The 27,784-nt window shown below is 51.5% G+C and overlaps 1 protein-coding gene across 2 annotated transcripts; it reads left to right on the forward strand.

The window, feature by feature from the left end:
* Positions 1-1,733: 1,733 nt before the first annotated feature.
* Positions 1,734-27,784, forward strand: IL3RA (interleukin 3 receptor subunit alpha). 2 transcript variants are annotated; one of them, XM_036840723.1, is made up of 13 exons: positions 1,734-1,754; positions 4,752-4,864; positions 7,415-7,525; positions 15,674-15,816; positions 17,740-17,854; positions 18,953-19,085; positions 19,173-19,351; positions 21,494-21,612; positions 24,354-24,380; positions 25,380-25,500; positions 26,148-26,253; positions 27,204-27,285; positions 27,547-27,784. In XM_036840723.1, the coding sequence occupies exons 3-13, from the start codon at positions 7,450-7,452 to the stop codon at positions 27,619-27,621; spliced, it is 1,176 nt and encodes a 391-aa protein (XP_036696618.1). In that variant the 5' UTR covers positions 1,734-1,754; positions 4,752-4,864; positions 7,415-7,449; the 3' UTR covers positions 27,622-27,784. The 2 variants fall into 2 exon arrangements, with proteins under 2 accessions (XP_036696618.1, XP_036696616.1); XM_036840721.1 differs by lacking the exons at positions 1,734-1,754; positions 7,415-7,525 and having other exon boundaries at positions 4,623-4,864.

Consider the following 27,784-nt stretch of genomic DNA (forward strand, 5'->3'; position numbering starts at 1 on the left):
ACTGAGGTCAAGGTGTCCCAGGGCCCTGCTCCCTCCGGAGGGTCCTTCCCGCCTCTTCCAGCTTCTGGGGGCTCCAGGCGTCCCTGGGCTTGTGGCCGCCTCCCTCCCGTCTCTGCCTCTGTCTTCCTGGGGCTTCTCCTCTGTGTCTGGGTCTCTCGCCTTCTGTGTCTTAGAAGGACCCTGTCTTGGATATAGGGCCACCCTCCTCCAGGGGGACCTCATCTCAGACCCTTCCCTTCACCACGTCTGCAAAGACCCTGTTTCCACATAAGGTCCCGTTCTGAGGCTCTAAGGGATGCGAATTTGGAGAGGACCATTCACTGAGTACAGTTATTAAAAAGTGCAGCAAAGATCCACACCCCCAGCGGACGGGGAGCTGGTGGTCCCTACATGCCGGGTCCCCCAGAAGCAGCAGCTGGGAGGGCAGGTCTGCGGGTCCCCGGGGACGCAGAGGGCACAGCTCACCCGCGCCGTGTCCGGAGCGCCAGGCCGGGACTCAGCGCAAGGCGTGTCCCCTCCTCCAGGAAGGACGCCCCGCCCCCACGGCCGGAAGCGCTTCTGCTGGGAAAGGTCAGGAGGGAAGCCCCTCCTCTCGGGAGAAGCCCGCAGGAAGCGGTCGGGGTCGCGGGGCCCAGGCTGGCCCGACCCCGAGGGCAAGGCCAGCTTCGTGCCGGGAAGTGGCCCTGGAGGGTCTCTGGGGACCTCAGAGCGCACGGGGTACCCTGTATCGCAGCCTGCGAATTTCTTTTTTTTTCTTTAATATTTATTTATTTACTTATTTATTTGGCTGCGTCGGGTCTTAGTTGCGGCCCGCGTGTGGGATCTTAGTTCCCTGACCAGGGATCGGACCCGGGCCCCCTGCCCTGGGAGCGCGGAGTCTTAGCCACTGGACGGCCCTGGCTTCCCCGAAGGTCGTGCTCTCGGACCAGGTGATGACCACCTACATATGGAGAACACGTGCAAAATCGAGGGACTGCCGGTTTAGAGGGGGGGGGGGAGGGCGGGGGGAGGGGGGAGAGCGGGGCGGGGGGGGAGCGGGGCGGGGGGGGGGGCGACTCCCCGGAGACATGAATTTCTCTCTGCACGTTTTTCTGGACGGAAGACTAGATACAAGTCTCCCCGTGAGAGAGAGGTTCCTGAAACGCTTCAGAGCAGGGGTGGGTGTTGGCGTCTAAACCAGAGTGGATTTGAAGTGGGTCCGGGGCCCCCCAGGGAGTGGGGATGGTGGCCCCAGGAAGGTCAGGTTCTGCCCTCAGGATGGACCCGCTGGACACAACAGGGTGCGTGAGACGCAGGCCCCAGGGTGACGGGCTGAACCCCGCCGGATATACGCGTGTGTCTGTAGTGACAGACAGACAGACGGAACGTTTTCCCTTAAATAAATAAAACACACATTTAATATTTAATGCATACGAATGTACTTATACGCCAAGGTTAATCAATAGACACTAATGCTATGTAACATTGATGCAAACATTAATTAATGTACACCATGTAAGCCATACGTTAATGGACCTGTATGATTCTAATAATATGCTATATACATGTAGTCTCTTTTTTATTTAGTTATTGTTTACTTTTAAACTTTTTCTTTTATTTTGGAGTATAGTTGATTACCAGTGTTGTGTTAGTTTCAGGTGTGCAGCAAAGTGATTCAGTTTTATATATATATATATATATATATTTTTTTTTCCAGATTCTTTTCCAATTACAAGTTATTACAAGATATTGAATAGAGTTCCCTGTGCTACACGGTAGGTCCTTGTTGGTTATCCATCCTATGTATAGCACTGTGTACATATATTCTCTTGAATATGTGAGCCTCCTTTGATATAAAGTGGTCCTGCAACTATTTCATCATAGAATCACAGTCACTAGTATTGGTAGCATTTTACTGTGGTGTTTGGAGGTCATGCAGCAAAAACGCGGCATCTCATCGCCAAACCCTGCCTCATGAACGTTGCTGGGAGGATGGGAAGCCCGGGCCCCTGGATGCTAAGGATGGGAGCCCATCACTTTTATGCCCACGGGGCGCTTGAAGCTCTGTGCCGTGGCCTGCGTTCTGGGTACGCGGGTCCAGCCGGACGCCGCGTGGGAAGGGGGTTTAGGGACTGCGTTTCTGGGCGGTGACCGTGGCCACAGGGAGGCAGCCCCCCGGGAACTGACCCACTGCATCCCGCGGGGGGCGTCCAGCCCCTCGGCAGGTCCCTAGGAGCCACCCGTCGGCCGGGAGCCCAGAGAGAGAGCGGCCGTGGGCCGTCGTCTGCCGTCCGTGCGGCCACGGGTTTCCTGGGGCGGAGGCACTGCTGGTCCTGCCCTCCTCGCCGAGCCGGTCGTGCCCCTGGGGGCCGCGTGGCAGGTGCCAGGCACTGGCTGGACGGGCTGCTATTCTGGTCTCTCCCGGCCCAGCTGCTCCGTGCCCTGGCCTCGCCTACTCCCTTTCCCGGTTCCCCATTTCTGTTCCCCGTAGCTCCTTCCCCACATCGCGGGCTGGATTCCAGGTGCACAACGCACGCTCTCCCGCCGCCAGCTCCCGGGTGTGTGTGGGCTTTTCTGAAATTAGTCATTGCTTGTCTGACGGCACTAAACCGCTGATGGGGACGGAGCCGGGGTCCCCGGAGTGGGCGGCCGAGGGGTCTGCGGTCCCACGGAGGGAGACGGCTCAGCACACACGCGCCCCTGGGCCTCTGTCGCCTCCTCTGGGTAGCGCCACCATCCTCCGCCTCGCCTGGTCCCGCCCCCCATCCAGAGACCCCCCCCCCAAACACTGAACCTCAAGTCTTCTCCCGGGTTATAGGGACACTGGCGGGGCTGCGGGCGGATTTGGGGGTGTGGCCTTCGTGAAACAGACCTGTCACCAGTGGCCCCTGTTTGTCCTCTTCTCACCCCAGCTCCACACGCCCAGGGCCTCCCGTTCGCAAGGTTCCTGGGGTTTGTGCTGTGCCTGCACGTTTGGGCTGGTTTGGGGCTGGGTCTCCCCACGGACAGTCAGGGCTCAGCTCTTTCGGATCGGCTGAGCTGATGGGCACCCGTCCTGTGGCCTGGAGGCCCCGCGGTGCTTTTCTGTTGTGTCTTCCTTCTTTACTGGGGTTTTGGGCTTTTAGGGGAAAAATAAAAGGGAAGGAAGGAGAGGAGGAAGGGAGGGAGGGAGGGAAGAAAGAAATGGAAGAAAGAAAGAAAGATAAAGAAAGAGAGAGAGGGAGAGAGAGAGAAAGAAAGAAAGAAAGAAGGGTAGTGGGGCATCCCCCCCAGACCCAGGAGTCAGAATCCACATCTGAACGCCACCCCCTTGGCATCTGGGGGCGCACTGCCAGGAAGGGAGTCCAGCCTGGGCTCTGGCAGCCCCGTGGGTGAAGTCCACTCCGGACTGACTGTCATTCCTCAGCTTTGTCGTCCATGCCCACCCCTCCCCGGCACTGCATCTTCCTGGACACCCGCTGCCCCTGCATCACTGTGCTTCAGTCCCAGACGAAGAGGGACCAGCAGACAAGAGGTGTCCACCAGGAGTGGCCACTGCCTAGCATGCATTTCAGAATTGCCTCAATTCTTAGCAAGACGCTCGTCAGCCCTGAAGAGGGATGAGGGGACGGGGGTCTGGTGCTTCCCTCGGGGAGACACGGCGTTTGTCTCTCAGAGGGGCTGGTTGGCCACCAAGACTCATGCTCTGTGGGAAGTGGGCAGGCGTCACGAAGGACCCCAAGCTGCCCGGCTTGAATCCACAGACCTGCATCCTCCCCCAGCCCTGGGGACCACATGTCTGAGGTCAAGGTGTCCCAGGGCCACGCTCCCTCCGGAGGCTCCAGCGGAGGGTCCTTCCTGCCTCCTCCGGCTTCTGGGGGCGCCAGGCGTCCCTGGGCTCGTGGCCGCCTCCCTCCCACCTCCGTCCTTATGTGGCTCTGTCCTCCCTGTGTCCCTGTCTCCCGGGGGCCACCTTCTCATAAGGACAGCAGTCCCATGGGACATAGGGACCAGCCTGTTCCAGGTGGAGCCTGTGTTACCGTAATCCATTACACCTGTGACAGCCCTGCTTCTAAATAAATCGCGCTCTGAAGTCCAGGTGGATGTGCATTGGGGGTGGGGAGTAGACAGGAAACATTGGAGGAGACGAGAGGACCGGCCTCAAGGGAGAGGGTGGAGGGACGGGCACGTGGGGCTGGAGCTTGGGGGCGGTGACAGGCGGATGACAGGTGTAGGGCGAGGGCAAGGGGTGCCCAGGAGGGCCCGGGTGAGGGAAGGTCACCTGGGAGCAGGTTGGTAGGGGCCAGGCTGAGAGCTGCGTGAGTCCCGTGCAGCCAGCGCATCGGGGGCCCGGGGTCACCTCCCTGTCCCCTTGGGCACGAGCGGTCATTCCAACGGGACCTCGAAGGAAGGGGGCCAGGGCCCCGGCCGTTCATGCTGACGGGCTTTGCCCACGACTCGGCTCCAGGAAACGGCCCCAGCTGGGGTGAATGGCGGGATGCCATCAGGGTTGTGACAAAGAGGAACCTACAAACAGAAGTGAGAACAGGAAAAGAAGACTTTGAAAGAAAGGGTGTTCCTTCCAGGAGAGCACAGAGCTGCGGTCATGTTCCTGACCCCAGACCGCGATTCTGAGTCGAGGCGTGCGAAGGGCTCCTGGAGCTGGTCACGCCCTCAGCACATTCTCCCCTCCTCCCCCGCTCCCTGGGGCTTACTTTTTAGGGGTGAGGCTGCCCCCCGAGACTGTAAAAACACTGATGAGAGAAAAACCACGGTGCTTTCTCTTCCGGGAGGCGGCCTGCAGCACAGCCGGGAAGCAAGCGCAGAGCTCGGACCCGCCCCAGGCCAGCCGGACCAGCACCGGGAGAGACTGCCTGTCTCCGGCCAGACCGCGTTCTCATCCCAGGTAAGACCCCGGGCCGGGCTGAGGGCGCAAGGCGGGCAGCCTCATCCACTGCTGTCCCTGGAGACTCAGTACTGACCGCCAGCCCCGGGGGCGGGCGGGGGACCCCCAGCATTTGAACGCAGCTCGTGGCAGCTGAGATGTGTCATCCGGGGCAGCACACAACGGATTCAAAGCCTTTATGCCCGAGGAGGACGCCGAGTGTCCCACTGACCCCGGTTACGGGATCCGACGGCGGTGTCACCCGGTACTCAGCGGGGCGCCCGGGGCGTCTTGACCGCCTCTGTGTCCTGCGCCGGGGCTTAGGCGTTGGCCGAACGGATGAACTGGACCGAGTGGCCTTCCCCGGACGAGAGGCTCCCCCTAATGACAGTGCCCCCAACTCTCACAGGCTCCCGTTTGCCCCCAGACCCAGGCAGGCGAGCTGCCGGGGTGCAGAGCCCCAAGGCCCCTTGTCTCGCCCCTATCCTGCTGAGCCCAGCCCCATCCCCGGCCTCCGGGGGCCAAGCCCCTTCCCTTCGCGATCTGGGGGCAGCAGGATACGACGATGATCCTCGTGCACCGTGGGTCCCCAAAGGACGTGAGCTTCTGCGAGCGAGGAGGGGTGCCTGTGGGTGGGCTCAGTGTCTCGAGGCTGGAGCCGTCTGTACCTGTGGGGCTCGGCTCACCTGAGCGGACGCCGGGAACAGACACCCACCCCTGCCTCGGCACCCACGGGGGCCTGTCTTCATCAAGGAAAGAGGAGCCCGAGGCCGTGCTCGTCCGGTATTTGGTCACAGTTCTGATCGTTTTCTCCCCGTGGATCTGTTGCTTGGGCCCTTCGTCAGCCCGGCATTAAAGTGCTCTGGGTCGTGAGGCTTGGCTTGGAGGCGCCCTCCTGAAGCTTTGTGCCCGACGCCTCGCCCTCCTCCCCGCCTCGCCCTCCTCCCCGCCTCGCCCTCCTCCCCCGAATCCCTTTATTACAAATGGGTTGTTCGGCATCTGTCCTGGGATGCTTCCCCGTGATGGGCAGTTCTGGATCTGACCCGCTGCCTTGCCCTGGAAAGGGGTCTCTCGGGCTTCCCCCCACCCAGTTTAGCAAGAAGGATGCTGGGTGTCGGCTTCTGCTGTCAAATTTGTGTGAAACTTGGCACTTTTGGGGGACCAGGTCAGTCCTGGGGAATCTTGTGGGAGCCCCAGACCTGGACGGGGGAGCAGGTGAGACTCCAGATGGATGGAGTCTGGGTTGGGTCTCATGATACGGGTGCTAGACAGGCCCTGAATGAGGTAGGGTGCGTCCTGGGCCCCCTCCTCCATCCCAGCCAAGATGCTCCAGGTGGGATGGCGGGGAGTGGGGGTCAGGTCTTTGGGTGACCCTGACCGGCACAGAGAGCCTGTGGCCCTGCTGAGGGTGTGGCCCCTAAGGCAGCTGAGGGTCCAAGGCTCTGCTTGGGTGGCAGCCCCGGGCCAGCCTCCAGGCGCCAAGGGCATTTGCATGAGTGACTCAGGTGGGTGGGGGGCGAATGGGTGGGGTCCACGGGGAGACCCTGCCGCTGGGGCCCAGAAGGTGCAGAAGATGGACCCCTGGGGGAGGGTCCAGGAGAGCCGGCCTGCAGAGGGGGGCTTCATGGGGACCTGGGGAACAACTCTGGCGGGAACGATGAGACAGCACGGGATTTAGTGACCGTAACTCGGTCTGTTCAGGAAACTCTGCGTTGTACTTCATGCTCTTAACTAAACTTCCTTCCACTGTTTCGTGAGCCCAGTGTTTCCTGGGGCTGCGTGGAGGGTGCTTTGGGTTCCGGGATGGGGCTGGAGCCAAGGGTGAGCTCATACCCCCGGGCGGGAGATTTTTAGAGAGGCTGACACACACGCGCACACACACACACACACACGAATGCACACACACAGGCATGCAGGCATGCATGTACCCGTGCATACGCAGACACACAGACCTGTGTAATGTGTGCACAAGATACAGAGACACACGTATGCATACACAGCACACACAGAGACACACAGACACGTGTAATGTGTGCACACACATGCGTGCATGTGCATATAGAGACATGCAGTGCACACAGATGTATATACAAGACACAGAGATATACACACAGATACACACGTGCACACACATGCATACACAGCGCAAGGCACATAAACACAAGGAATATGTGCACATGCATGCGCACACATCCACACAGGCATGCGGTATACGCGGATGCATACACACTGCACACACATGCGCACATGCATATACACACATGCACACACGTGCACATGCATATGCACACTGCACACATGCGCACATGCATATACACACACGCACACACGTGCACATGCATACACACACGCGCGCACATGCATATACACATGCACACACGTGCGCACATGCATATACACACATGCACACACACGTGCACATGCATATACACACATGCACACACACGTGCACATGCACGGGAGGCTCCCCTCCCAGAAGCAGCTCCCTGCCCTCTGAGCAAGACACCCCCTGGGGGGGCTCAGCCCCCTCCCTGCAGCCACCTCATGCGGCCACTGTCTCTTCTCCTCCAGCTGGCGCCCACCCTCCTGTGGGAGCTGCCTTGGCCATGGCTTTCGTCTGGCTGGCGGTGTTCCTGGTGGCGTTCCTGGTGCCCGTCTCCAGCCTGCTGCCACTGGACCACGGTAGGAAAAGCCGGAGGAAAAGCCACGTGCTGTCTGTGGGTCCCTGGGGCTGTGTTGTTTTTCAGTGACACTGTTTACGTTGGAGTCGCGGTCGAGCCACTCAGCTGCCATAAGAGACAGTACAGACACTTCCCATGTAGCTTTCCCCTCAGTCACCCTGGCGGGTTCATCTTGCAAAACTGGTACCTCACAGCCAGGATGTTCATCCTGATACGGTCAAGACACTACATCCAGAGCTCTCGGTGTAGCTAGGGCGCTGGGACCCATCAGTTTTCTTGGATTTATTATCACCCTTTCTCTGGGTCGGAAGCAGCCCGTGCAAACATTAGGGTGATGGGTTGAACTCTGTCCTCGCCAAATTCATGTGCTGAAGTCCTAACGAACAGAACCTGTCAATGGGAGTTATTTGGAAATAGGGTCTCTACAGACGTCCTTGAGTTAAGATGAGGTCATGTGGGTGGATCCTCATCCAGAACAATGGGTGTCCTTATAAGGAGGGGAGATGTGGACCCAGGCACGGACACAGGGAGAAGCCAGGTGGTGACAGAGGAGAGGTTGGGGTGATGCCGCCACAAGCGCAGGAACGCCTAGGACTGGGGCGGGCAGCCCCCAGAAGCTGCAGAGGTTCTCCAGCTGGACCGGATCCTCCCGCTGAGCCTCTGGGAGGAACCAATCCTACAGCACCCTGGCCTCCGGGACTGGGAGGTATAAATGCAGGTGTCACAAGAGATGCGTCGTCTGGAGCTTGGACACGCAGATGAGCAACGAGTACGATGCGTTTGGGGCAACTCCATCCTGTTTTTCTCATGTTCGTCACGGAGATTTATGGGGGGTAGGGTGCAAACCAGGGTCTCCGTGGCGTCCAGGAAGTCCCCACCATCTTCAAGCATGATGGTGATGGATGGGAAACAATTCACGACGTGATAGAGAAGTTCGACAGTGACATTCGATAAGGAGGCGAAACGACAGTGATGGAGATTCTGAAGCTGCCGTGCCCACCTCTGACTGTCAGTGTCCGGCTGACTTCGGGTGACAGGTGTGGCCGGGAGAGAGTATCCCAGGTGGGGTGGGGTGAAGAGCCAGTCTGCCGCTGGTGGAGAGCGCCCACCACCTTGCAGCAGAACCCCCAAGGGGAGCCACGCCCTCGGCCCCGGGGTACGGAGAGTCTGCGTCTCCTGGGCGCCCAGTAGTGAGGGCGCCCAACTCGGGGTGCAAAGACCGGGATGCTTACAGGAGTACAAGAGATACGGTGCCCTCCAGGCGGGCCTGCTGCCTTGGGGAGGGTCTGCAGAGAAGCCCCTCCCACCAGGACTTGGCTGAGCGACCGGGGGACCCGGGACGGTGACCAAGGGGGTGATGTGCACCTCAGCCTCCCGTCTAGCTCGCACAACACGCACACGGGGAGCAGAGCTTCAGGCGACAGCAGCAGAGCCGGTACACCCGCTCCCCGTGGGTGCTGTGGGCTTGCGTCGGGCACGGCGCCCTGCGCTGCCGTGGTGGCCACAGCGTTGCCTGACCGTGCGAAGTTCGTTCCTTCCTCAGAGAGCGGTGGAGTTCAGATGGGGTGTGTGCGCGCGCGTGTGTGTGTGCGCGTGTGTGTGCGTGTGTGTGCGCGCGTGCGTGTGCGTGTGTGTGCATGTGTGTGTGCGCGCGCGCGTGTGTGTGTGCGTGTGTGTGCGTGTGCGTGTGTGTGCGCGTGTGTGTGTGCGCGCGCGTGTGTGTGTGTGCGCGTGTGTGTGTGCGTGTGTGTGTGCGCGTGCGCGCATAGGTATCATTCTTCTGGGGGCTGCTGGCTTACTCAGCTCAGGCTGCCTTAACAAAATAGCTTAGTCTGGAGGACTTAAGTGACATACATTTATTTATCCCAGTCCTGGAGACCAGATGTCTGAGGTCAAGGTGTCCCAGGGCTGCGCTCCCTCCAGAGGCTCCAGGGGAGGGTCCTTCCCGCCTCTTCCAGCTCCTGGGGGCTCCAGGCGTCCCTGGGCTCGTGGCCGCATCCCTCCTGTCTTCACAGGGGGTTCTCCCTGTGTGTGTCCCTGAACCCAAATTTCCCCTCTTAATAAGGACGCCAGTCGGATTGGGTTAGGGCCACAGTATGGCAGCGGGACCTCATCTTAATTAATAACATCTGCACTCACCCTATTTCCAGCTAAGGTCCCATTCTGAGGTTAGGACTCCAGCATGATTTGGGGAGGGCTGGGGAAAGGACACAGTTCAGTCCATCCCAGGTGGCTCTGTTCCATGTACAGACCCCGGATCCTTACATAGGGATGGACCCGGGAGGCTCCATCGTCTCCTTGGAGGAGTTCGTAGGAGGATCACGCGGGAGCGTTTAGAGGTCTGCGCCAAAAGGACCACACGTTGCTTCTGTCCATTTCCTGGACTCCAAGTCAGTCACGTGGCCGCACCTGGTGACCAGAGGGGCCGGGAGAAGCAGGAGTCTGGGAGGGGAGGGGGCTTTCTCCACGTCTGAGGCTCCCACCCCCGCCTCCTGTCTTTGCCCCTCTTGTTCTGGGCTGCGGCCGCTGCCACCTTTGTGGCGACTCCAGGCCCGTGGGTATTCTGGGGTCACTGACCACAGGCGGGAAGTGAGTAGCTTTCTAGGAGCCAAAAGCTGAAGGAAGCAGCGTGTTGTACAGTTCTAACATTTCCCCCTAAAGCGCCCTAAAACTACAACGTTGGTCAAAGCGCATTAGAGGGGCCGTGGGTACAGGACACGGTGGAATAGAAGCGTTGAAACCAGACACCTTGTCTCGTTCGGATCATACGGAGAAGTGGCTAGTCTTTCCCTACTGAGTCTGAATTAGCGCCAGGATTTTCATAGATTTATCAGGGGAAGGACGTTTTCTCCATGTCTAGTTTGCTGCGAGTTTTAAACCCCAGAGGGGTGTTAAACATTGTCAAGATGGTTTCCTGTGTCTATTGAGAAGATCACCAGTTTTCTGTTAAAGGGGCAAATTATAGTGATGGTTAAAATAACCTTGCATTCCTGGAGTAAATCCCTTGAGTCAGGAGGTGTTACCCCTTTTATACTTTACCTGATTTTATGTGCTAGTATTCTGTGAAGGAATTTTGTGTCTAGGAGTATAAGGCATATTGGGCTTTAGTTTACTTTTAATGTTTTGATTTTGGTATCGGGATAACGCTGGCCTCATAAAGTGAGTTAGAACATGTTTCCCGCCTTTCCTTTGTTTTTGGAAAGTTTCTGCACATTGTTACTATTTCTTTTTTAAATTGCTGGTGGAATTCAGCCGCAAAGCCATCTGTGCCTGATGCTTTCTTCTGGGGAAGCTTTTTCATTATATATTCTATTCCTTTAATACTTACAGGGTTATTCAGGTTTGCTGCTTATGTCAGTACTGCTAATGTGTGTCTTTCAAGAAGCTGGTTCATGTCGTACATTGTTGAAGGTATTGGCATAACTCTTGTTCAAATTACCCCCAATTCTTCTTCCAGTGTCTTTCAGGATGTGTATCAGTGTCCCCTCTTTCATTGCTAAAATTGGTCTGTTTTTGTTTTTTTCTTGATCCAGTGTAGCGAGAGAGAGGTTTTTCAATTATATTGTCTCTTGTATAGAACCAGCTTTTGGTTTCCTTGACAATCTATATAGTTTTTCCATTTTCTTTTTCACTGATTTTTTTTTTTGTTCCCTTTATTTTTTTTTAGGGATTTTGCTTTAGGTTTAATTTGTTCTTCTTTCTCTGACGTCTTCATGTGGAAACTGATTCTTGAATTTAAACTCTTTATTCCTAACATAAACATTTAATGTTGTAAATTTCCCTGTAAGCGTTGCTGTAGTTGCATCGCCCTTTTTTTTTTGTTTGCTTTCATTTTCATTCAGTTCAAAATATTCTCTACATTTCCTGTGATTTCTTCTAGGACGCACATGGTACTTTATCAGTATGTCATTTTGTTTGCAAATATCTGGTGTGTTCCAGATTTTGAAAGACTGATCTTGAATTTAATCAAGAGAGAATTGTAGTCAGAGAATATATGCACAGTGAATGATTTAAACCTTTTTAAAAGGACTGACACTCCCCATGCCAGTACACGGTCTATTTTGAGAATCTTCTGTTTGTACTTGATAAAAACGTGCATGCTGGGATTTCCCTGGTGGTCCAGTGGTTAGGACTCTGCACTTCCACTGCAGGGGACGCGGGTTCCAGCCCTGGTCAGGGAACTAAGATCCCGCAAGCCGTGCGGCTCGGCCCCCCCCAAAAAAAACAAAAAATAAAGTGCACCCTGCGGTCATTGGTTAGAATGTCCCAACAATGTCAATTAGGTCAAATTGTTGATATTTTGTTCAAGTCCAGTATATCCCTCCCGTTTTCTGTCTGTCTGTTCTGTCTATTAGAGAGGGGGGTGGTGCTTATGCCTCATGTATTTTGAAAATGACTCTTTGGGAGCACATATATTAGGATGAATTGGCCACTTAATCACTTGAAATGGTCCCTTCTTACCCCTGGAAATAAAATCCTGGGATAAAATCCTAGGTTTTATGCAATTAGAGTTTGCATAAAATATGCTTTCCTATTATTGCCATTTAAACTATATTTAAAGCACCTATCTTGCAGACAGCATACTGTGGGGTACTTTTAAAATCTAGTCTGACAAACTTTCCTTCTCACTGGAGTGTTTAGACCATTTGCATGCAATGAACTTATTAATATGATTGAGTTTAATTCTACCATTTTGCTATTTGTTTGCTGGGTTGTTTTTTTTTTTTTCAGTTTTCCTTTTTTTTTTTTTTTTTTTTTGCCCCTCCTTTCCTGACTTCTTTTCAGTTACTTCTTTAGTGCTTTTTCTGTTTTTGTTTTTTTCTCTACCATTGGCTTTTGGGCTAGCCCTCTTTGTTCCACTGCTTGTGTGGTTCCTCTGGGATGATTCATTCAGTACATACTATCTTCAGATAATGTTATTCTACTTCACATAGAACATAGGAATCTCAAAACAGTATGCTTTTACTTCCTACCTCATCCTTTATGCCATGTCACACATGTACTTCTACATCTCTATAAGCCTACAGTACACAATACAATATTTTTCTTTTAAAGAATTATCTTTTTAAAACATTAAAAAATGGGAAAGTTTTACATGTTTGCCTACATTTTTACTATTTCTGGTATGCTTTTGTTGCATCTCTGCTCACCTTGTTTCCACATTCCTTTGTGAGTTTCCATCTGGTGATTTTTCCTTCAGCCAGAAAAGCCTTTGTTATTTTAACATTTCTTACAGACCTGCTCTTCTGGCAAACAAACAAACAAATAAAAAAATACAAAAAAACCCTTTCACTTTTTGTTACTATAAAAAGTCTTTATATTTCACCTTCCATTTATCGCTAAGATATAGATTCTAGGTTGACCAGGATTTGTATTGTTTTCTTGCAACATTTGGAGAAGTCGTTCTGTTATCTTCTGTCTCCCTTTGTTTCTAAAGAGAAATCAGCAGAAATTCTTATCTTTGTTCTCTGATAGGTGCTGTGTCTTTTTTCCGTTGGTTTTTTTAAGGTTTTCTTGATACCACTTTTTAAAAAGGCATTTGAGGATGATGTGTCTTAGTGTTTGTGCTTGTTTATTTGTGTGCTTGTTGGTACGTGTGTGTCTGTGTATCCTAGGTAGGGTTTTTGAGCTTCCTGGGCCTGTAGGTTTATAATTTTCATTAAGTTAGGAAAATGTTTGGCCATAATTTCTTCAAATATTTTTCTTTGGGGGCTTCAGCGTAGATCGTTTCCATTGTTTTCCAGTTCATCCAAGTGAATTTTTTCATCTCAGATGCTATATGTTCTACCTCTAAAAATTCTGTTTGGTTCTTCCTTTATATCTTCCATTCCTCGCTGCATAGTGTTCATGTTTTCCTTCAAGTCTTCTAACATATTTATGATGGCTGTTTTAATGGACTTCTCTGTTAATTTCATCATTGGCCACTTAGGGGACGATTTCTATGACCTGATATTTCTTCTGGTCACAGCCAACACATTCCTGCTTCTCTGCGTGTCTAGTAATTTTTTATTGGGTGCTGGATATTGTGAAGGAGGGGTTGGTGAGGGTCTGCTTTGGTTGCCTTCTTTAAAGATGGTGAGTTTTGTTTCAGCAGGCCATTCCTTTATTGGTGGGTCGCCTTGTTTTGAAGCTTTTTCAAGGTGAGTCACCTTTAGTTTTTTCTCTCCAACAACGAAGGCATGACTCTTCTGGGGTCTTTACTGACTTCTCAGGGTTCAGCAAGGAATCTCCACCTTGTCCCGTTGGATTGTGAATGTCTCCCACCCCAAAATACACTCTCAGAATTGTTCGTCTTAGTTTTCAGAAAGTCTAAAAATAGTTGGTTTATATATTTGGCCCAGTTTTCGAGGGGCTTATGGTGAGAGATACATCTGAGACTACTTTATCATGACTGGAAGAGTATTTCCCACCATCTGTAGTTTTTCAAAAGCTCTAGGGTTGAGAACACTATGTCCCTTTTCTTTCAGAATACCGGAGGGTTACGAGTATATTGCAGTAAACACTCTTATGTGTACTTGCATTGATTTTGGTTCATTTTGTCTTTACAGATTTGCTTTTACTTTCTTCTTTTTGCATTAAAGTTCTTTTTTATTTGTGAGCACATCTGTAATTGGGTGGATCATGACCGCTCTAAAGGAGCATAGGTAGATTTTATGGAAAACATAGTGACAGAAAACTCCCTTGCTATGTTATTTAAACATATATGTACTTAGTTACATAAATATATATAATTTTATATATGTACATTTCATATTAGATTATGAAGATTCTTTAAAAATTTTAATTTTAAAATAATTAAGGTTGTAAATAAAGTTATAAAAATTAAAACCAAACTAAAATGTAATAAGAATACGCTAAAACTCATATTTTCTACTGCATCACTCATAGCTGCTTTAATGATATTTACTGTTATTTTGGAAGAAGTGAATATAAATTCTGAGGCATAAGAATCCAGTAAAAATTACATTTTCACTTGTAAGAAATTTCCCTAGGGAAGTTGTTTTTTAAGGAATACATTATCCTTATAGGTTGGGAGGCCGTAATGCCAGAAACCAAGATATTCATAGGGTTCGGTCTTGCTGGTCAAACGAAGGTTGTTGAGCCTGAGAAGTGGTCACAGTGCTTGCGGTTTATAAACAGTCATTTCTGCGAAATCCTCTCAATGAGGGGTCACAGATAACAGCTGAAGAAACGTCTGATGGACCTTTACAGCTTTGAGTTGTTGGCCCTATGTGATTGCTTCATGAAGCAAGTCACTGATAAAACACGTGGAATCCTTTGGTCTGCATACTCCTGACCTCCGTTCCCATTGACAGCATCACACGAATATATATGTGCTTTGATTACACTTCAAAATGTATTTAGATGTATGCATTTTGGGTGATTTTCCAAGAAGATGAGAATTCCTCTGGCACTCTGTGTAAGCACATAAATATCATTGTGTAATGATGTCTCCTACTTTATGAAAATATATATTCCATTATATATAATTGTATATAAGTTTATATATTTTTATATATTACATCTCATATATGCATGGTATATATTACATTTAGAAATATATTACATTAAAATTTATATATTTTTAATATATCACATTAACATTTCTTTTTTTTTTTTAAGATTTTTTTGATGTGGACCACTTTTAAAGTCTTTATTGAATTTGTTACAATACTTCTTCTGTTTTATGTTTTGGTTTTTTTGGCCCCGAGGCATGTGGCATCTCAGCTCCCCAACCAGGGATCGAACCTGCACCCCCTGCACTGGAAGGCAAAGTCTTAACCACGGGACCGCCAGGGAAGTCCCCACATTAAAATTTCTATTGCAACTTGCAAAGCATTCCAAAATCTCAGTCTGTAGAGCAGACACTGAGCCAACTCTCTAAGCCTGAATTGGTTTTCAATGAAAACGGCCTTCTTTGACATACATGGTTAAGAAAGGTACACTTCCCGTCAACGCGGACGGCAGAAGTGATCTGCTTTTCTGACTTTCTTCACCCATTGTTGGGAGGGTGAGCTGGTGAGGTCACTAAGGTGCTACAGATTCGGGGCCTCTGCTCGCTCCAGACAACCACTTCTCCGTGTGGAACTCACCTTCCCGAGGGGTAACCGAGTAGGACAAAGTTTAAGCGTTGTGTGCCTCTCTCCAGACTCTTACCCTATAGACATTTCTGATCCAGACCCGCCGATTAAGAACCTAAGGATGGAGCCAGAAAGAAAAAGATTGACCTGGGACCTCCATGGAAACGTTTCCGAAATTACGTGTCTCATCAATTCAAAAGATTTCACTAAGGTAAACCGTCTTCCCTGTACTTAGCGTCACAGAGACACGGGTTCTACTCCTGGGCTCAGCTGTGGAATGTCGGGTCCTTTACGGGCACTGCGGCTTGGGGCTCCTGATCTGTAAGACATCCAGAAGGACAGCAGTTCTATGGGATCAGAACCCACCCTAATGACCTCATTTTACTTTCATCCCCTCTTTAAAGACCCCAACTCCAAATACAGTTCCATTAAGGGTTTGGATTTCAATATATGAGTTTTTTTTTGGGGGGGGGGTAGGGCACAATCCAGTTCATGACAAACCCCTATGGGATTTTAATGGAGCTTGGCCAGTTGACCCTAAACTCTATCTGCAAGAACAAATGTTGCAGAAGAACCAAGAAATTTTGATAAGGAAGGCTAGCGATTAAGAACTTGCCCTCCCAAGTATCAAAATGTACTAAGAAGCTACCATCGTCCAAAGAGAGGTATTGGCCTGAGAGGGGTGGGGTGGATTAAAGGAACACAACAATCCAAAAACAGAAACAATCCAAAAACAGAAATCGAAAAACAGAAAAACAGAAAACAGGCATTTGGGGGAATTTCTTACATCATTAAGAAAATAGTTCCAATCAGTGGAGAAATGACAGTCTATAGAATAAACGGTACTCGCCCAGTTTCCAGAAGGGACTAAAATTGAGGACTTCCCTGGTGGTCCAGTGGGTAAGCCTCCTTGCTCTTAATGCCGGCGGCCCGGGTTTGATCCCTGGTCGGGGAACTAGATCCCACATGCCGCAACTAAAGATCCCTCACACCGCAACGAAGATCCCACGTGCCTCAACTAAGGCCCGGCACAGCCAGAATAAATAAGTAAATAGGACTAAAATTAAGTTGGATGATTCCTTCACACACTACATCAATAGAAATCAAATATATTAAATATATATTTAAATGAATGTATATTAAATATATTAAATATCAAGCTATTTTTCTAACGGCTCAAGTAGAAGCCAATATAGCAGACAATTTCAAAATATGGGACCCTCTTGAGATTCCCTCGTATGCTGTATCTGCATCCTTGGGTGGTGGTGACCACAGTTTGCTCCCTCGAGGACAAGGACCACTCAATTCTCAAGCCTTCTTTTTGCTTCTCAAATTTTCCTGCCTCTTTTCTGTTTTGTTTTTCAACTGTTTTTTAAAGCAATACCTGCACAGAGTTTAAAGAGGAAAATAGTCGTACAGGGTTCGTTATGACAAAGTAGCAACTTTTCGGTGAGACATCACTTTTGACCTTTTTACACCTGGCGCTGTTGTTCTAGACCTCTGCATCTCTATATAACACAGATTCTTGATTCCTTCAGTTTAGCCAAAATGTGTTGATTTTTCTCCTAAGGGACGGGAGGCTTCACTCTCTATTTCCTCCCCCCAGCTCACCTCCCCAGCAGTTGCCATCCTCGGCTTACACTCTCTCCTCTCTCGACAAATATTCAGTTTATTCTAACCACATACACACTATTCACACCTGAGCCATGTGGTTAATGGGGATTTTTCTTTCCTTTCTTACACAAATGTTTGTTTCTCCTGAATTTAATAATTTCCGTTTCCTTAAGGTTTTATCTGTTTGCCCAGTTTGTCCATCATTACTTTACCATCACATTCTTGGCCAAATGGCTAAACGTCTTCTCAAAATATCAAGGCATTCTGCCAACTCTGTCTTAGAACCTTCTAGGATATTTTTTCCTTTTGGTGAGTGATTTCCTCATTTTCATCTCCCTCTCTCTCTCTCTCTCTCTCTCTCTCTCTCTGCATGAATACTGAGATTCCGGCTTTGGATGTTGAGGAAAACTAAAGAAAACCTATAGTTTTCTTTCTTTCTTTCTTTCTTTTTTTTAATCTAAAGTCTCAGTGTTTTATTAGTTCTCCCCTAATTATGAACAGATTGCTATGTCTCTCTCAGGTATGGAAAAGCACGTATTGCAGTATCCCTTACTTGTCATGCCAAGCGACAAACTACAGCATCAGGGTGACCAAAGGTCAGCCATTCTCCACGTGGATTCAGTATCCTAGTCAAGGTGAGGGGGAGATGCTCTTTCGGGGTTTCCTTTGCTTTCAATCATCCGTTAGTGCTCTGAATACCAAAATAATGCCTTTTACGTTGGATGGGTCTCCAGGGACATAGCTTCGTGGAAGAAAGACCATCTTGGAGGGTCTCATGCAATTTCGTGCACGGCACCTGCCTGAATGAACAGAACTGTAGAAACAGAGAGCAGTTTTGTTGTTGTTGTTGTTTTTGTGTTTTTCGGTTTTTGCTTTTTTGTAGTTTGAGAACAGAGTTTTATCATTTTCCTCATGCCAAGCAAACAAATTGATCCCATATACAGTTTGGACAAAGAGAACACCAATAGCAAGTCTGAACATTTCTTGCGCTCTTTGTCAGGAAGTTGTAATATCACAAAACTGTGCTCTTCTGAGAATGGGAAAACAAGGAAGATAAACTCTGGCTCCAAATTGTTGGAAATGCAGTTTATGTTGTTGGATTTTTCTTTTCCCCTTTCATTAAAAAAAAAAAAAAAAAAAGTCTTTCACGACTCTAGCTGATCCAGGTTTCACCCACAATATGTTACTTCTTAAAAATAGGGTTCTGATGGCAACGGACTTTAGCTGAGGAGTAGGCAAAGAGAAAGGTAATAAGAGAAAGAGAGTTCCTGAAGGACCGTTGGGCGTTTCTTAGGGTTAGGGTTAGGTTAGGTGGGCAGGGCTGGGGACGGGAGGCTTCAGGTGAGGGTACATAGGGCCCCGGGGGGGTGGGCCACGGGCGGGGAGCCTTGCAGGGACGGGAGTTGTTACCATTGCAGAAACGGTAAGCGCTACACGGACGTCTCTATTATTTCTTAGAACCGCGTGAGAATTCACAAGGGTCGCTAAAAAGGGACTCACTTTAAAACAATTTTTTAAAAAATTTTATTGACGTAGAGTGATTTACAGCGTTGTGTTAATTTCTGCTGTCCAGCAAAGTGACTCGGTTATACGTAAATATTCTTTTTCATATTCTTTTCCATGATGGTTTATCCCAGGATATTGAATGTAGTTCCTTGGGCTCTACAGTAGGACCTTGGTGTTTATCTGGGACTCAGTTTTTTTTTTTTTTCCCCTCTTCTTTGCAAGCCCAGAAGGGAATCCCAGGGCGGCTGCAGAAAACCTGACCTGCTGGGTTCACGACGTGGATTTCCTGACGTGCAGCTGGGCGGTGGGCCGGGAGGCCCCGAGGGACGTGCAGTACAGTCTCTACCTGGAGAACCTAGAGTAGGTGTGACCTTGGGCTCGCCGGGGCTCCCCCGGGCTGGAGCGGGGGCTTCAGGGCCGCTCATGACCCAGCCCCACTCCTCACAGCTCCTATGAGAAGTGGCCATGCTCCCAGTACACAGCAGATGAGCAAGGGACAAACGTCCAGTGCCGTTTTCACAACATCTCTGTGTTATCCAAGGATCAAACCCGTTTCCTGGTGAACGGCACCAGCAGTGGCTCCAAAATCCCCTGCTCTGAAACGAGCGATAAATTAGCCAAAATCGGTGAGTAGGAAAACGTGACACCTTCTTCGTGTGCCGCACTTGGGTCGAAGATGCCGCTTGCTGTCCTGCAACCGAATACCCTGGGCTGGGGGCTTAGATAGCACACTCGTCTCCCACAGTCCGGGGGGCTGGGAGTCGGAGATCGCGGCGTGGGCACCTCAGTTCCTGGCCAGGCCCTCTTCCTGGCTTGCGGGTGGCTCTGGGTTTGCTGTGTCCTCACACAGTGGAGAGCGAGCTCTGGTGCCTCTTCCCCCCGCTTCTTTTTTATTCTTATTTCTTATTGGGGTAGAGTTGTCTTACAATGTTGTGTTAGTTTCTACTGTGCTGCGAAGTGAGCTGGAGTTCCCTGTGCTGTAGGGCGGGTTCTCACTAGGTATCTATGTTACACATCTTAGTGTACGTATGTCCGTCCCAATCTCCCAATTCATCCCACACCCCCTTGCTCTGATTATAAGGGTACTGATCCCATCATGGGGGCCTCACCTTCAGGACCTCATCTAACCCCGATTATGTCCCAAAGGCCCTGCCTCCAAAACCGTCCCACTGGGCGTCAGGGCTTCCGCGCGTGAATCTGGGGAGACACAGACGCCTAGCTCATAGCAGCTGCTCTGTGTTCCCTGGACCTAAGGAAGCATTTCCAGAACGCACCTCGCAGGTGGCTCTGTGCCCCCCGTCCACCGAGGACAGCTGCACCTTGAGGCTGGGGGTCTCACGCGGGTCGCCCCTCTCCAGGCCCTGTGTTCAGAAATAGCTCAAAAATAGTTGTTCTTCTTTGAATCTTTCGACTGCAGGTTTTCAGAACACAAAACCCATCTTAGCAAAGCTCTGTCAATATTTTTTTCCTATACATTAGACACCCCCCTGCCCCCCAAATTATGACAGCTTCAAGCCCCATGAAACCTGGCCCCTCGCCACCCTGGCTGGTCCACGTGTAGCAGGGAAGCACATGAGCGGAGAGGTGGGTGCAGAAGGGGAGAAGATGGGGGCCTCTGGTTCAGAAGCGGGATGGGGCGCCTGCCGTTGTCTGTGGTGTCCCCCCGGCCCGGAAGCAACCTCACTCTGATGCCGCGTCCCTCACACACCAAGCGCCCCTGGGCCAGTGCAGCCCTACACGTGTGGCCCCGCCCGCGACTCAGCACCTGTGCTCCGCCCCAGCCCTGCGGTCCACGCGGGGAGTCCATGGCCTGGTTCCCAGCAGGGGTGGCGGGGTGATGCCAGCCCCGTGGCAGTGGGATGGAGGTGGCAGGAGGCTTGAGCGCACATCAGGGGGGGACCCGGGACTGGGGACCACCCCATGGTGAGCCTGGGTTTCCTGCCAGGGGTCCAGGTGGATTGCTGAGGAGACAGCGATGGGGTCCTGGCGGGGGGTCAGACCTGTAGACCTAGCCGCGGTCCCGCAGGAAACTGCTGGAGCCGGGATCAGGGATGCAGAGCACCCCAGGGAGGGCAAAGGGCGGAGCCCTGAGCCAGCCCACAGTGGGGCAGGAGGGTCCTGGAGGAGCTGGGTCCCACGCTGCGGGGGACAGGGGTGGTTCTGGGGCAGGTGAGAAGAAAGCGGGGGATGTGACCCGGTCAGAGCCCAAGGCTGGGGCAGAAGATTCCGGGTGAACTTTTGGGAGTGGAATTGGCGGCCAAGGCCATGGGGTCAGGACCGGCCCCAGGCAGTTCGCGGAGGGGGCCCGGCTGCCCTGGAGGCGGGGTCAGAGCGGCGCCGATTGGTCCAGTGGGCAGGAGGGGGGGACCTTGCAGCTGGGCCGCGCTTTGCTCCCGCTGCTGGAGAAGCGTAGCCCCAGGGACTGGGATCGCCAAGAGGGAAGAGAACAGGGCTGCTCTGAGGGGTGTCCCTGCACAGACGAGAGGAAAGCTTTGCAAGGGCCTCCGAGCGGCTGGGGGGCGTCTCCCCGGGCCAGTGTCTGAGAGCTGGTCCCAGGCTCAGTGACCCTAATCATCCCAACAGTTTTCTCTCACTTGTCTCTGTCTCTTGATACTTTCTGGCCACTTTTTAACCTTGGAATGACATTTTCCTCTCTTTTTTCCCCCCTGAGTTTGTAGGAGGCCTGTTTTAAAAGTATCTCCGGGGTGGGGGGGTGGAAATTATTTTTTGATATGCTTTACTCATAAAAGTGTTTTTTTCTCCTCTAGAGGTATTAGCTGCTCCCAACGTCACTAGCAGGTGGTGCAACCAAAGCTACTTGTTCATGCAGTGGCAAGTGAAGAGTCACCTTAATGATGACTTCAAGTATGAACTTCAGATGCAGAAGGTAAACGGTCTCCTGGGTGGGCATCTCTTATACTCTTACACCCCCCTGGACTCTGGGGCTTTGGGGGTAGGTGAAACATGCAAAGAAAGAAAAAGAGGAACTGTAAAATAAATGAGCTTTAGCAAAACTGAAAGTGTTTGGCCGTTTGAATGACACCGCTGACATTGGAAAGGAAGTCAGAATATGGAAGGAAATGCTTGCATACTTTCCGTCAGGTTTGGGGTAGAGGAGGGACGTTTACCTGTCAACACTCGGAAGATAAACAACCCTACAGAAAAAGAGCAAAAGGTTGAAACAGCCACTTGGTGAAACTCTGACCGTATGTCACAGAGCCTGCAACTCCCCTGCGAGAAATGAAGCCAGTGGCCCCCCAAAGATGGGACCTAAGTGTTTGTAGCACCTATGTGTATAATGGTCCCCAAACAGGACACAACCCTAGGGAGGGGATGAACAAAATATAACCACACAGTGGAATCCTATCCGCCAAGAACTGGAGGGTCCCGTGTGTATGTTTAAAAGTGTTACAAAAGAAACGATTTACACAGGAAAATTCAGGATGCTCCGTAGGGACAGATCTGAGGGCTGGGGCAGGGGTGCAGGGAGGAGGGCATGGAGGAGAAGCTGGAGGGAATTTGGGGGTGATGGACACATTTCCTGTATTGTGCTGGTTTCATGCACACGTTTGCCAAAGTCAGCAGATTATATGCTCTGCAGGGGTGCTTTGCTGTATGCAAACCACACCTGAATAAAGCTACTATTAAAAAAATATGCTGGAGATCACCGGTATTCTATACTCAATGACTGACATAGTTATTGACTATGTTCATTTTTCTGTGCGTGTTACTTTTATTTATACTTTACACTCAACTTTTTCATAAGCCTTAAGACTGCTCAAAATCTACTGGAGTCAATAGATTAAATAGATTAAATAGTCAATAGATTAAAAAAAAAGGACCAGCTATTTTTGAGCTAGGTGGTATTTTGTACTTAATTGTCTACTTGTAATTATTTATTGTTTATTTATTTATACTCAATAAGTGCTTGTACTCATTTTTTTTTAAATTTATTTTATTGAAGTATAGTTGATTTACTCTGTTGTGTTAATTTCTGCTATACAGCAAAGTGATTCAGTTACACCATATACATTCTTTTTCATGTTCTTTTCCATGATGGTTTATTACGGGATATTGAATATAGTTCCCTGTGCTACACAGTAGGACCTTGCTGTTTACTCAATTTTTCTATAAACCCAAAACTACTCAAAAAAATCTATTAATTAAAAAAAGACCGAGCACTTTGAGTCTATCAGTGTTTTATACTCAATTATATACTTACATTTATTACATTATCTATGTTCAATTACTGCTCATACTCAATTTTTCCACAACCTTAAAACTACTCAAAAAATCTATTAATTTAAAAGATCAAATATTTTTGCACTAATCAGCATTTTATACTCAGTTATTTACTTATATTTATCTTTTATGTGTGTTTACCTATTTGTGTATATTTATTATTTATACTCATGTTCTGATTATTTCATACTCAACTTTTCTTTCTTTTTTTTTAAATTTTATTTATTTATTTATTTATTTATGGCTGTGTTGGGTCTTCGTTTCTGTGCGAGGACTTTCTCCAGTTGCGGCAAGTGGGGGCCACTCTACATCGCGGTGCGCGGGCCTCTCACTGTCGCGGCCTCTCTTGTTGCGGAGCACAAGCTCCAGATGCGCAGGCTCAGTAGTTGTGGCTCACGGGCCCAGTTGCTCCGCGGCACGTGGGATCTTCCCAGACCAGGGCTCGAACCCGTGTCCCCTGCATTAGCAGGCAGATTCTCAACCACTGCGCCGCCAGGGAAGCCCTTATACTCAACTTTCCTAAAACTGCTGAAAAAATTAGTCCATAAATGAAACGAAAATGAGTATTTTTGAGCTCATTGATATTTTTATACTCAATTATTATATTTATTCATTATGTCAATGTATTTATATACATATTACTTATACTCAATTACTGCTTATAGTCAAGTTTTCTGTAAACCCAAAACCACTCAAAAAAAGTCAAGTCTATTGATTAAAAAGACCAAATATTTTTGAGGTAGTTGGTATTTTATACTCTACGATTTACTTACATTTCCTATTGTTCTCTACTGATTTATGTATTATATTTATTATTTAGACTCAACTAGCGTATGGTCAATTTTTCTGTTAACCAAAACGGCTCAAAAAAATCAAGTCTATCAATTTTATTTTTTTAATAAAAGACCAGGTACTTAAAAGAAATTTTTTTTTTTAATTGAAACATAGTTGATTTACAATGTTGTGTTAGTTTCAGGTCACAGCAAAGTGATTCAGTTATATACACATATTAACTGTATATGTTCAGTGTTATATATATATATTTCAGATTTTTCCATTATAGGTTATTACAAGATAGTGAGTAGAGTTCCCTGTGCTCTACAGTAGGTCCTTGTTGCTTATCGATTTTATATATATAGTAGTGTGTGTCTGTTAATCCCAAACTCCTAATTTATCCCTCCCCCAGGTACTTTTTAGTTCATCGATATGGTATACTCAATTACCTCTATTTATTATTTTTGTGTAAAGAAGTATTCTATTTACTATTTCTACTCAATGACTGATTATTTTATCCTCGATTTTCCTGTAAACCTGAATATGCTCTGACAAATGAGGGCCCTCCTTGGCGATGGCGTCAGGCACCCACGCTCTGCTTGTCTCTTACAGGGTACGGAGCCCGCCTACAAAGAGGAGGTGGGTGGCCCCCGCCCCCGCCCCTGCCCCCATCTGCCACCCCAAGCGCAGGCTCCTTATGTCTGTTACCGTCCAGCGACTCTGAGATGAAGCTCCCTGGTCCACAGACCAGACGCCATCACCTGCCTGGTGCTGCCCTAAAGGTCCCCCCCCCCCCCGGCCCCCAAATCCCTCAGGATTCGGTGGGAGTGCCCCATGCCCTAATTCCCTAACTAACTGCCTCTAACCTGCAGAGGCAGCTGCTCCCACACCGTAACTACCGGCCACAGACCCCACGCCCCCCATCTCTCCTTTGTCTCTGTCTCTGCCTCTTCCTCCCGTCTCTACCTCTGTCTTCCCGGGGCTTCTCCTCTGCGTCTGTGTCTCTCCTCTTCTGTCTCTTAGAAGGACCCTGTCATTGGATATAGGGCCACCCTCCTCCAGGAGGACCTCAAGCATCTTGAGATGATTCATCACATCTGCAAAGACCCTGTTTCCAAATAAGGTCCCAGGTTCCGGGGGGACGAATCCTCTTGGGGAGACCCCACTGAACGTTCTACAGGCTCCATTCACTGCCTGACACCCAAGATGCCACCACTCTTCTTGACCTCACCGGCGGTGGCCACCACGAACACTGACCTTCTAGTTATTAGAAAGAATATTTTTGTTTGGATGCCAAGAGCCTGGGCTGAGACGCAAAGGGAGCTTGAGGTTCCGGGCTATCCCTTCCATATCCACAAGGCGTCTCCCTGTGTGTATGCATGTGTCTGTGTCCGAGTTTCCCCTCTTTATAAGGACACCAGTCATAGTGGCTTGGGGTCCACTGTACCCTATCCGACCTCCTCTTAACTCATCACATCTGCATCAACCCTATTTCCAAATAAAGTTGCCTTCTGAGACGCTGAGGGTTAGGACCCCAACAGGTGAATGTGGGGAGGACCCACTCAACCCCTTGAAGGCCCCATCCTTCCGCCACGGACTGGAAACGTACTTTTCCCTCTACTTCCTTTTAAACTGCAGATCTATAAAGCCTTCTTGGAGCTGAACAATCCTGGGACCTACACGGTGCGAGTAAGAGCCAGGGATGCCACGTTTTCCCATTACAAACCTTGGGGCCCGTGGAGTGTCCACCAACACTTCGGTGAGTGGGAGGGTCCCTCCTACCTCTTCCAGCTTCTGGGGGCTCCAGACGTCCCTGGGCTTGTGGCCGCCTCCCTCCCATCTCTGATGGACTCTGTGTGTCCAAGCTGTTCCATGGAGCTGCGCTGGGCGCGTGGAGACGGCTATCGCCAACACGCTGAGTTACAAGACGAACCTTTTAATGCAGTTTTTAAAAAAAAAAAAAAATCGAAATTGAGGCGAAAAATCCATGATATTTAATCCATATATTAAATTCAAGAACGAAGGCAGCGCGCACCCACGACGCAGCGCGGCAGGGAAGGAGGGAGGTGGGGAACAGACCAACCTCGGCCCGGCCCCTCCCGATGGGCGTGGCTGCCCCCCCCCCCCCCCCGCCCCGCGACCCGAAGCGATCCGAGGGGTCGGCGCTACCAGCCCCCAACTCCAAGTGTCGGTCGGTGGTCGGGGGGCATCGGGATTCTGGCGACTTGGGAGGGATTCCCGCGGGGCCCGGCCCGGCGCGCAGGTGACCGCCGTCCCCAGGTGGACGGCGCTCCTGGACGCGCCCCCCGCCCCCCAGTGCCGGCCAACTCCTCCCCGAGCCCCCGGGGAGGTGCCGACCCCGGACCTCCCGGTACCTGCCCGACGCGTCCCGCCCCTCTTCCCTAGTGTGTGAGGACGAGAAGGGCGCGCGCCTCCCCGTCTGGCTGACGTCTTTGCTGATCGCGCTGGGGACGCTGCTCATCGCTGTGGGGTTCGTGCTCCTGTTCTGCAGGTGAGCCCGCGGGCCCCTGGTTTGCGCGGTCGTTTCCTGGAGCGCGATCCGCAGGCCACGCAGCCCGCGCCGCCCACTCTCCGCCGTCCCCGCCCCGCCCCGCCCCGTGCCCGTGCGTCTGGGCTGCGGGACGCGACCCCGCCGGTCGCAGGCCACCGCCCCTCGTCGCCCCAGCGGTCTTTTCCCAACCAGACCCTGGTTTCTGCCATCTGGTCCCTGCCGCCCGCGGAACCCAAGGAGCCGGGTCCCCCGTGCGGCACCTGTGCGGGGGTCTGCGGTCAGACTGCCCTGCTGGGCCCCACATGCCCGCGCTGTTCGCTCCCTCACACCTCACCCCGACGCCCCCCCGCCCCCCGCCCCCTCCGACGGGGCTCCGGGACCCCTCCCCAGCCCGGCAGGCAGCAGGCGCGCGGCAGCGTCACCCCGGCCGGTTGCGGTCCCTTCCACAGGCCTGCGCGCTGGGCCGAAAGGGTGCGCCCGGCACTGGCCCCGCCCCGGCCGGCTCCCCCCCCCCGGCCCCGCCCCGCCCGCCCCGCCCCGCCCCGCCCGCCTCGCCCCCCAGCCCGGAGCGCCAGCTCCTGCCTTGTCGGTCTGCTGGCTTCACGCCCACTCCTCCCAGCCGCTTCAGGCTGAGCCGCCCCGCCCAGGGGCTCGGTTTGGGAGCCCGGAGGCTGCGGGGAGGGGGAGGTTGCCATGGTGATAGGATGGGGTCTCGGGAGAGGTGCTGTGGTGGGTGCGCTGCAGCTGACCGAGCAGATGCAGCTCTGCTAGGGCTCCGCTTTCTCATTCCCGCACGTCTCCGGACTGCGGGAGGGGAACAGGGACCCCTCCCAAGGGAGGCTGGAGTCCTACTCCATTGGGGCCTCGCTGGGGTCCTCTAGTGGACGCCGCGTCTCCCCTGCGCCGGTGGGTGCGGGGTTCAGAACAGGTGGCTCTCTCTCTCCTCCAAGGTTCTCGGTGATGCAGAAGCTGTTCCCTCCCATCCCTCACATGAAAGACCACATCAACGGCAAACTTCAGAACGGAAGGACGGTACGTGGTGGCTCCCGCGGGGGACAGATCTGGGGCCAGGTGCCCGCAGCCCCGCCCAGGGAGCAGGGCACTGCTGGCCCTGGAGGGTGGCCTGGGAACGTGATGGGCTGGGGAGGAGCCGTCTCCGGTCCTGTGACACGGGCGGTCACCCCGAGGGGCGGGTCTGGGAGCCCCTGGGGAGCCCCCCCCGGGGCTTTCCAGGGTGCACTTGCCCCCCCACCCCGTGGCTCTGCCACTCACCTCGACTCCCTCACCCCGCAGATGACCTGGGACCCTGACCAAGACAGCCAGGAGGAGTGTCCAGTGGCCGAGGTGCAGGTTCTGGGGGAAACATGAAGCTGGTGCAGAGGCCCCGCTTTCCGCCAGGCGGAGGGCGCACAGCCTGGTCATGGCTGGCCGTGGACGTTTCAAGCAGGGTCAGGGATGGGAAAGCCCGGTGCAGTTGACACGGGGTTGCCTCGAGGAAGAAAGAACAAAACATGTGTTGGGCTCATGTCTC

The sequence above is a fragment of the Balaenoptera musculus genome, chromosome X, assembly GCF_009873245.2.
Source record: "Balaenoptera musculus isolate JJ_BM4_2016_0621 chromosome X, mBalMus1.pri.v3, whole genome shotgun sequence".
Taxonomy (NCBI): Eukaryota; Metazoa; Chordata; class Mammalia; order Artiodactyla; family Balaenopteridae; genus Balaenoptera; species Balaenoptera musculus.

What these genes read in the sequence shown, in the direction of transcription:
- IL3RA (XM_036840723.1), top strand. Translation starts at nt 7,450, where the DNA reads ATGGCTTTCGTCTGGCTGGCGGTGTTCCTGGTGGCGTTCCTGGTGCCC. An exon ending in ATTCAAAAGATTTCACTAAG is followed by an intron (nt 15,817 to 17,739) that starts GTAAACCGTCTT and finishes TGTCTCTCTCAG; the next exon opens with GTATGGAAAAGCACGTATTG. An exon ending in AACTTCAGAACGGAAGGACG is followed by an intron (nt 27,286 to 27,546) that starts GTACGTGGTGGC and finishes CTCACCCCGCAG; the next exon opens with ATGACCTGGGACCCTGACCA.